General features: G+C 44.0%; 1 gene segment (V, D, J or C); it reads left to right on the top strand.

Moving 5' to 3' along the window:
• The first annotated feature begins 312 nt into the window (after positions 1 to 312).
• Positions 313 to 9607, top strand: LOC104865488. The segment is given in 4 exon segments: positions 313 to 926; positions 2189 to 2372; positions 8752 to 8988; positions 9073 to 9607. Coding segments are annotated over 2 exon segments (366 nt in total).
• The last annotated feature ends 329 nt before the right edge of the window (positions 9608 to 9936 follow it).

The following is a 9936-nucleotide window of genomic DNA, read 5'->3' as shown; positions in this document are numbered from 1 at the left end:
GTTGTTTTTGCTGCCTGCCCACTTCCAGTGCACTGTGCTGTCTCTGGTCTGTGGTGCTATCTCTTCTGCAGCAATGAATCCTAGTTTTTCTTCTTGGTCACTTCTCTGTCCCCTCCATTCACCTTGTTTTGTTTTCAGTACAAGGCATTTTCAGTTCAGGTCTTGCGCTTGTGAGGTGGGCACGGTGCCACTGATCTAAATCCCAGCCCAGCCTCCACTCACTTTGGTTCATCTCCAGACTGTTGTTTTCCAGACTCTCAATACCTCCTTCTGGAGAAGATGCGTTCCTAGCATTTGCCACTCTGCCATTTTCTCCTACAGTTGTGAATCCTATCTATGTATCTGTCTGTCTGTCTATCTATCACTAAATTTGTTTCTCTAGTAAGCATTGACTAATACAGTTATAGTCCAGGCTCTATGTCTCATCATGGCCACACAGCAGTGTTTGAGTGTTTATGCTCTGTCCAGCTGATCTTTACTGGGTCCCAGGCTGTGCACCGGCCAGGCTTGCATCTCGATGTCCCCCACTGCATCATGCACTATATCTGGGATACTTCAGAGCTGGTGAATCCAGGGTGTGTGATGCTGCACTGAAGGATGTGCAGTGCTGACTTAGTACACTGATTGGAAATAGCATAGTTCTGTGCACCAAGGGGTTACTGAAGACAGGAGCCTCACCCTGATAGGAGTGGCAACACCCAAAATGCTTTAGCCTTAATGGGATGGAAAAGAAGAGTTATAGAGCAAGAGGCCATGCAAATAGGGCCACTGTCTGCTGATAAAAGTAGCCCAGCCCTGACCCTGCAGCTCTGCAGAGGAGCCCAGCCGTGGTCCCAGCTGTTTCCCCTCAGTGATCAGGACTGAGCACAGGCTGCTCACCATGGAGCTTGTGCTGAGCTGGGTTTTCCTGGTTGCTCTTATAAAAGGTAACTAATGAAGAATAAGAGAGAGTTCGTGTGTGTGTGTGGACCAGAGTAGGATAAACAGTGGTCATGTGTGACATTCTCCTGAGCAAGAAGTTTCTCTGTTTGCAGGTGTGCAGTGTGAGGTGCAGCTGGTGGAGTCTGGAGGAGGCTTGGTGCAGCCTGAGGGGTCCCTGAAACTCTCCTGTGTGACCTCGGGATTCACCTTCAGCAATTACTACATGCACTGGGTCCGCCAGGCTCCAGGAAAGGGCCTAGAATGGGTTGCTCGTATTAAAAACAAGGCTAATAGTTATACAACAGACTACACTACATCTGTGAAAGGCAGATTCACCATCTCCAGGGATGACTCTGCAAGCATGCTGCATCTGCTGATGAACAGTCTGAAAGTTGAGGACACAGCCGTGTACTACTGTACAAGAGACACATTGAGGCGACCTCAGTATGAGTCCAGACAGAAACCTCCCTGCTGTGGTGCTCAGGACCAGCAGGGGTCGCACAGGTCACACTGAGCCCAGTGTCAGCCCAGGACAGGTGCAAAGGGCGGCCCAGTGTGATTTCCTGTCAGGATCTGAAGGTTCCTGTCCACGTGACACATTCCCCAGGAGACTCTGCATTCATGACTCCATATTTTCATGTCCCTGAATTAAATTTGATTCCATAGTGCATTAGCTACTTTTCTTTTGATGCTGAGACAAAATACTAAACAATCAAAGTTAAAGGAGAACAATTCTGTGCCTTACAGTTGGTACAGGTTTCAGTCCCTATCTAGCTGGCTCAAGGGCAGAGTGGCACTGGGACAATAGTTCATGGGAAGGAAGCAGTAACCAGACGAAGTGACTTTAGCAGCATCTTTCTGCCCCTTTATCCCATCCAGACAACCAGATCAGGGCAGTGCCTGCCATTCACTCACAGGGAGTGGTTTAGCTATCACCACGCTTCATCCCAGCACCACACGTCCACATTCAGCCACCTTTGAAGAAGAAAACCCCACCACACCCACATGAGGCTTTGGGGTGATATCTCAACACGAGCTGTAACAAAGAGTGGGAACAAATATGTCTTCAGAGCAAACATGTTCAAATGTCCCTTCTGAAGGCAAATGACTCTTTGTGCTGACCAGGACCAGATCCCAAGGGCACAGAGTTAACATGTCATACATTTTTTAATGAAAAACACACCTCAGTGATATTCTCTTTTCACCACCAATCCTTATTTTTCATTCTCCTTTTGTTGTTTCATTGTCCATTTCCTTGATATGGAAGACAGTGGAACTAAGAAGATCCCTGCCTGATGATGATGCAAAAACTTTATCCTACTGAGGTAACGTGATGTGGCTGTGACCCAGATCATCCCGCAATCAGCACTGTCCTTTGCAGAATCGCCCAGAGCACAACTTCCACATGGACTCGACCTGCAGCATCCTCTTCCTGATGGCCGCTGCTACAGGTAAGGGAGTCCTGTCTCAGGGCTGAAGAGGGGTCTAGAGCTGTCAGGGGGCACTGCCTTCACGCCTGTCTCCTCCCTACAGGTGTCCATGACCAGGGGCAGCTGGTGCTTTCTGGGGCAGAGATAAGGATACCTCAGGCATCAGAAAAAGTCTGCTGCAAGGCTCTGGCTATACTTTCACCAGCTACTTCTTAAACTGGGTGCCACCACACCCTGGATGGGGATTGGAGTGGATGTCACGGAACCACTTTGGTCATTGTGACACTAAGTGTTCTCAGAAGTTCCAGGGAAGGGTCAGCCTCAATGCAGACCCCTCCTCCAGCACAGCCTAAATGCAGCTGAGCAATCTGAGGTCTGAGGACACAGCTGGGTATTACTGTGCAAGACACAGAGTGCTCACCCTCATCCTGAGTGTGTTAGCACCCCAGGGAGGACCAGCTGCCCTGGGGCCGACACAATAGTGAGGATGAGGCTGAAGACTTGCTTAGAAAACTGAATGAAGTAACTGACGACAGGTGTAATAGAAACAAGTATGCATCCTAATTTCATGGTAAAATGTTCATATCATTGTCACCCTACATACAAAATACAGAGAAGTCTTCCAAGTAAGAAGGTTTTCATAAGCACTGGTTAGAAATCATTTGTGTTGACACATATTTAAAATCAGTTTGATACTTAGCTACAAGCCAAGTTCATCATATGAGAATGCTATGTTTAATTTCTAACAAATGACCTAAATCTCTCCTGGAATGTCTCTGCCATTTCTTTTCAGCAAAATTTAGTTGTAATTCAGATTTATGTTCACAGTAAAATACAGAATAATGCATAGAGACTTCCTGTGTATCTCTTGCCCTTTCAAGCACAACATACCCCATCAGCGGCACCCGGCCCTCCTGTTCTGCTGTGTTCTGCAGGGTGAACACCTGTGATGCTACAACTCCCAGAATCATGGTTCTCACCTGAGTTCACTTCTGGGGCTGTGAGTTCTGTGGATTTGGACAAATGCTTTATGACACGGCTGCCCCATGGGTGTCTGAGTGTCCAACTCTCTAAGGTGTGGGACTCATGGACCCTGAGTACAAGTTTCCGTGCAGAAAGTCGAGGGATGGAGTCTCCAACAGGAGTCTGCAAAGCTGAGCGCCTTGGGGAGTCCAGGTGGCAGGGCTGGGTCTGTGCTCCTCTCTAAGAAATGTTTGTCCTCCTCTGTAGCAAAGTGCCTGCCCCTCATCGACTCAGTCCTGATTCTTCCTTCCAGGCTTCTGCAGACTTTCTAGCTGTGCTATAAGCGATCTTCACCCTGTGGGGAGAGCTGGAGGGGCTGAAACTGGTGGAATCCTCCTCACCAGATGTATGAGAACATAGGTTTCAGCCCAGTGGAGTGAGCCCCTTGGATCCTTCTGTACCATTGCTATCTTCACCTCCATAATCTTCTCCCAAAATGCAGGAATTATTTGCGTTCCTATCTACAGGGACTCTGTCCTGCTGCACTTACCTTCCTCAGGACTTGTTTTGGCCAATGTTTTGCTCTTAGATTTTCTAAGTAATGGGTATGTCATGGTTGTGTAAATATATTTTTTGATGAAAGACACATTTCCATTTTGTCATGAGCCCTAGACGAGTGTTGTCATTTATATCATTGTAGCATTTTGGATAGTTTTATATTTGGTTCTGTCTGAGAAGGTCTTGGGAATTTTCATTACATGTTCTTTAAGAATTAAGGAAAAGTCAGATTTATTTTCTGAGTCTGTGGTTTGTCTTTTATTCCTTTCATTGTATTTTTAAGGAAAAAAAAAGCTAAGTTATTGATGCTGTAATATTTTTAGTTTGAAGATGTTAACTGCTATTTAGTAAGTTATGCCTAGTGTTTAATGTTTAGAATGGCACATAAAAATGAGACATAAAAATTTTTCTCTTCAAATTCTTTTCCCTTAAATTTTTCTCGGTAATACATATGAATTTTTTTTGCAAAATTCAAACAATTGCAACCTTCACCAAAAATGGGTTAATAGTGATGTTTAATTTTGTATTTCATTGATGGTTAGGAATGGCATGAACCTTCTTATATACCTGTTCGCCATTCACACACCTCTGCAGAGAAACATCTGTCAAATATTAGGCAGTTTTCAAAAGGAATCATTTGTTTATTCATTCGTTCAAACCAAAGTGAAATTTTCTTTTAAGTTAGATGTTGAAATTTTGTTAGATAGCTGAGATATAAATATTCTCTCCCTTTCACAGATAGCCTTATGATGTTGCTTATTTCCCTTTTAGAAAAAACAGATTTATATTCTATGTATTCTGACTTGCCTGTTTCTGATTTTGTTGCCTCCACGGTTTAAATTTAAAATTCATGGAAAGAATCAACGTGAATGAGATTTCCCTTTTTCTTGTAAATGTCTCATAATAATTTTGCACATTTTATTTCATTCATTTTTATTTAATTTTTATAACGAATGCCATAGTTTCACTATCATTCATTTGCATGTAGATATCCAGTTATGCCAAAACCATTTATTAAAGAGACTTCTCGTGCCTAACTTACTCTTACTTTTCTATTGAAGTTTTTTGACCTTGTGAATCTGGAATCATTTTGTGCTCTCTCTGCTTTTTCACAATGGACGTAATCAGTAGAATTCTGTAAAACATGTACAATTGTTTCTCTTTCTTTCTGCCTGCCTATTTCTGCCTGTGTTGGTGTCTCTTCTGCACACACACACATATGCATAGTTGTGCTATAGTTCAGTTAATTAGATTGAGTGTATATTTAAGATAGAATGTTATGATTTTACATTATTCATTTAAAAAGATTTGCCATAATTCTGTTTTAATTGGCTTTCTTTTTTTACTTCATTTGAGTGCTAAACTCACAGCCAATAGTACATCACGTCACACTGCTAATCATGGTTTTCTGTGAAACAGGGCTGTTATGGGCACACAGAGAGGACAGGTGGTTCTGACCCCCATGTGTGCACAGACTGCTGAAAGCGGAGCTGAGGTGCTGTCCTCAGACACTGACATCCCTCAGACGTGACCCAACCCATGAATTCCTGCTAACCTAGAAAGCCAACTCTGGCTCCATCTCCTCACCCTGCTCTGCACCATGTTTCTAACCTGCATTATCCCTGAGTTGGCTTGTTTTTAGGAGATGGGAGTTTTTATACTAAGAAATAAAACAAATGATGAGAAATCTTAACATATATGACAGTTATGAATGGATCACTGAGTGAAATTTTCATAACAGCAGTAACATAGCCCTCACAGTTCTTGATAAATGTGACAAATTTTTTCAATGATAGGGTTTATTTTATTTTCCTTACCATGCTATGATACCATTTAATAACTGCAGTAGTATATTTTAAGGGTTAACATAATAACTTTATTACATGGCATATTAATAAGCATAATTATGTTCATAAGCAGTATTGCCTTGGTTCCACATATTCATTAGCAGAAAAGTGTGGGTTCACCTCCAATAACTTTATGATGAGCTGTAGCTGTAAGTGCCATGATCCGTTGAGCTTATTAGGTGAATCAGGTGAGTTGAAGGAATTCTGTTGGAAACAAAGTTCACAGAGACATCAGATGCAGAACTGAGTGGTCTAATGCCCATCTTTACCAAGACAGAGTTCTGGTCCATAGTGCCTGGGTTAACCTCCTGTCTACAGCACTTATTCCCCAATGGTCTTGGCATATCCCATAAATTCACTTTCCACAATGTGCTACTGAGGTGTAATAACATTGCTAAGACAGCGACTGTGTGGTAGAAATGCTGCAGAACACACACAGTGCGACTCAGTAAACAAGAGTGGAGTGTGGCCCACAGTTACAGCTGTGGACTAAAGAGCATCGTTGTTGATTCCTGTTCTTCATGACTCTTGAGTTGATGAGGAAGCCCAGAAGAGAGCAGCACTGCAAAGTTCAGGAGAGGAAGGAGCCCCACTGTTGGCTGCCACCTGTAGCTGACCTACTGTGAGGCTCAACTTTCCCCTGCCTGTGGACAACGGTGGAGGAGTCTGCTCACTTCCAGGTCCTGACTGACATCCTGTTGTATCAACAGAGTCAGAAGGACCCTTTCGTACTGAACCAGCCCCTCCAGCTGCATCTCTCACCTTCTGTTAGTGAGCATTATTTTGAATATAGTCCAGGTAGCTTCATGGGATACGGATCAATACAGAAGAGATGCGATTAAACATGTTCTCTGGAGCAGCCATAAGGAATATTAGGGCAGTAGGTCAGGGGCAGGGAGAGACCAGGCCATGGCAACATTTCTGAACATCCACACATGGCAGCCATATTCTGTTCCCAGAAGAGCTGCAGAAGAGAAGAAACTTGGAGTTTCATCCCTGAGACACAGGGTAAGAGTCCACACAGTCAACCACAAGTTAGGAACAGATGCTTCCTTACACAGAGGATGGACTCTAGCCCTCCTGGCTCCCCAGGACATGTAGGGAGGCTTCCTCAGCCCAAGTGCATTTGCCAAAGATCTGCGCAAAAAGGAAAACATGCGGACCCCATACGGGTCCAAGTACTTTACCAAGGAATACAATGTCCTCTACTATGTCCCCTGAGCTCTGAGCAGGTAGAAAGCTGTGTACAGTGTCCTGAAAAGCATGATTATAGGTCCCCTTAGAGAAAACTCACTACTGGAGAAATTCTGACTTGAAGCCCTAGCAATGGCCAAAATTCTTAAAGAGGAATATGTTTAGAATGAGTTTTTATATATGTAAGCTGTCCTTCAGTATTGTGGTTTATAAACAGAGATACATTTAGGGCCAGTTAAGAAAAGTCCCACCACACAATGGATTTTACTTGGAAATGGAATGAGGTTACCAATTAAATGAAATCAGTATTTTTTTTTCTTTTTGGTACCGGGATTGAACTTGTGTCCTTGTGCTTGTGAGCCAGGAAGCAGAACCAATGAGCGAAATCCTCAGCCCTAAGTGAGATTAGTATTAATGAATCAATATTATTTGTGTTATTCCTGAGAGAAAGAACAGAGGATTTTCAGGTGTGACACTAAATATGCTCTGGAGGGTTTTCAATGAACCCAAACCAGTGTGAGGAACCTGCAGAAGAGGGCAAAGAGGAAAAACAGGATTGGATTCCTGAGACCAGGACAACTAAACAATAGGTGTGCACAGCATCCTGTAAAGCTGAAAGCCAGAAAGGTTCACAGCGTCACGTGATTCAACAGCTGAGCCCTTTTTGGGGGTGGAGAAGCTGTGGCACACGTGCTACAGAGCACACAAAACCCTTCTGTAGGTGTGGGCGCCACATGGCTCCAGCAAGCCAAGACCCCAGCCGGCTCCAGCTGCTGAGCGTGGAGTTTCAATGGCAGTGGGGGCATTTTGCATTAAATAAGTGGGTTTGTGCTGCATTTTAGGCGTTTGTACTGTGCTTACTCAAATGAGAGATATCATAGAGTATTTAAACTCACAGGCCTGGTTTATGTCACTGTATTTTATTTCTGAGGGCATTCATTTCCCTACTAAGTCTCACATTTGTCTTTTTTTATAGCCGAGTAGTATTCTATTATATGTAGAGAAATAAATACCACATGTTCTTTATCCGGGAATCTCTGGATAGGAATGCAGGCTGCTTCCAGGATTTAGCTATGATAAATTGTATTGCTGTGAACATTGGTATGCATGAGTCACTGCAGTGTGATGACTTGTTTTGAAGATCTAAGTACAATGGAAATTAGTATGGAGATTCCTGAAAAAAACTAGAAGATGGCATTCCATTTGACTTGCTCTTTGTCTTCTAAGTATCTTCCCACAGGAGTTGTAGAGTCTTACCAGAATGATGTGTATAACACAAGATGTATAGTCTTGTTTATATAAAGGATCTAATAAAAAATACCACAGATCAATCTCTAACATAGATGAAACAATCCTCAATAAGGCACTTACAAACACAATGCAGACAAAGATCAAGAGGATCATACACCCTGACCATGTAGAATTTGTTACAGTGATGTGGGGATAGTACAACACACATGATGTAATTTGCTACATAAACAGAAGCACAGGCAAAGCCCATATTATCATTTCAAAAGATGCAGAAAAAGGTTTGATGAAATCCAGCATAAATTGATGACCAAAACCCTAAGGAAACTAGGCATAGAGAGTCTTTCTTTTTATAGTGTGCTATTCAGGCCCAGGGCAGTTTGAAAGCCTATCTCAGGTGATCTCCCTGCATGGCACAGCACACAACTCTTGTCTTAGGACCTTTAGCAGGGAACTCAAATCCTGTCATCTCCGTATCCACTGTGCTGCCAGCAGGGAGAAGCTGAGATTTACTGGTGTCCCTTGTGCTGTTCTGAAACACCCAGTGCTATCTCCTCTCAGAATCATATGCATCTTTCTTTTGCACATAGAGAAACCCAGGGGCATTAACAGACACAGGGAGCACGATGAACTGCATTCCCTCGTGTAAGAAGAAACTTCCTCCATATGCAAATCCATCTACCAGTTCTACAGTCAAATTCCCCTCTCGAGCTGTGGAGCTCACTGCTCTTTCCTCAGAGAGGGCTGAGGTGTCTGGGGAAGGTTGGCTGTGGTCCAGAAGATGACGCTGTTGGGTCTTCTCCTGTGTCTGGTGACAGCTCTCCAAGGTGAGTGTCCTAGACTTTAGACACAGGACACACGGGGAGTTTGTCACTGCAGGTAACTGACAAGGACTGAATGTGCTTCCACAGGTGTCCTGTCTCAGGTGCAGCTGCAGGAGTCGGGGCCAGGCCTGGTAAAGCCCTCAGAGACTCTGTCACTCACCTGCAAGGTCACTGGTTACTCCATCACCAGTGGTTACTGGTGGAGCTGGATCCGTCAGCCCCCAGGAAAGAGCCTGGAGTGGATGGGGTACATAAATAGCAATGGTGGCACTAGCTACAGCCCGTCCCTCCAGAGCCGCATCTCCATCTCCAGAGACACGGGCAAGAACGAGTTCTCTCTGCAGCTGAATTCTGTTACTGAGGAGGACACAGCCGTGTATTACTGTGCAAGACACACAGTGATCTGATACAAATGGGAACCTAGACAGAAACCTCTCTGCAGGGAAACCCGGGAGCAGCAGGGGGCGCTCGGCACACACTGAGGTAGGGAGTCAGTTTCACTGCAGATGTGGAGAAAAGCCTGGAGAGTTTTCTCTACAGGTGATCAACATCTCAATCTGTAGCCCAGGTACAGAGATTACAGGATGTTTTATTGCTCTGATCCTACAGTATTGGGCTTGCAGGGAATAAGGCTTTTATATTTCATGTCTTCATCTTTAAAAATCTGAAATAACAGAAAAAAAAAACATTGTATTTTCATTGACCAAAACCTTAAAATTTATTGTTTTATTGTTAAAATAAAGAAATGGAATGAAGCGCATGCACTGGAACAAACCTTTTGACCTCATGTATCATGGCATGTAATCCTCAAAATGTACAGGTAACTTTGACTTATACAAGGAAGCTCAGCAGCTACTCTGCCAAAGCCCTGGATCAGGACAGGACGGGGCTGCAGCAGGGGCTCCCTGTCTGGGCCCAAGGTCTCCTCTCCGGTGGACACATCCACTCCTA

This window comes from Fukomys damarensis, unplaced genomic scaffold (assembly GCF_012274545.1).
Source record: "Fukomys damarensis isolate Sample0158 unplaced genomic scaffold, DMR_v1.0_HiC HiC_scaffold_25, whole genome shotgun sequence".
Taxonomy (NCBI): Eukaryota; Metazoa; Chordata; class Mammalia; order Rodentia; family Bathyergidae; genus Fukomys; species Fukomys damarensis.
This window is presented reverse-complemented; position numbering and strand designations above follow the sequence as displayed.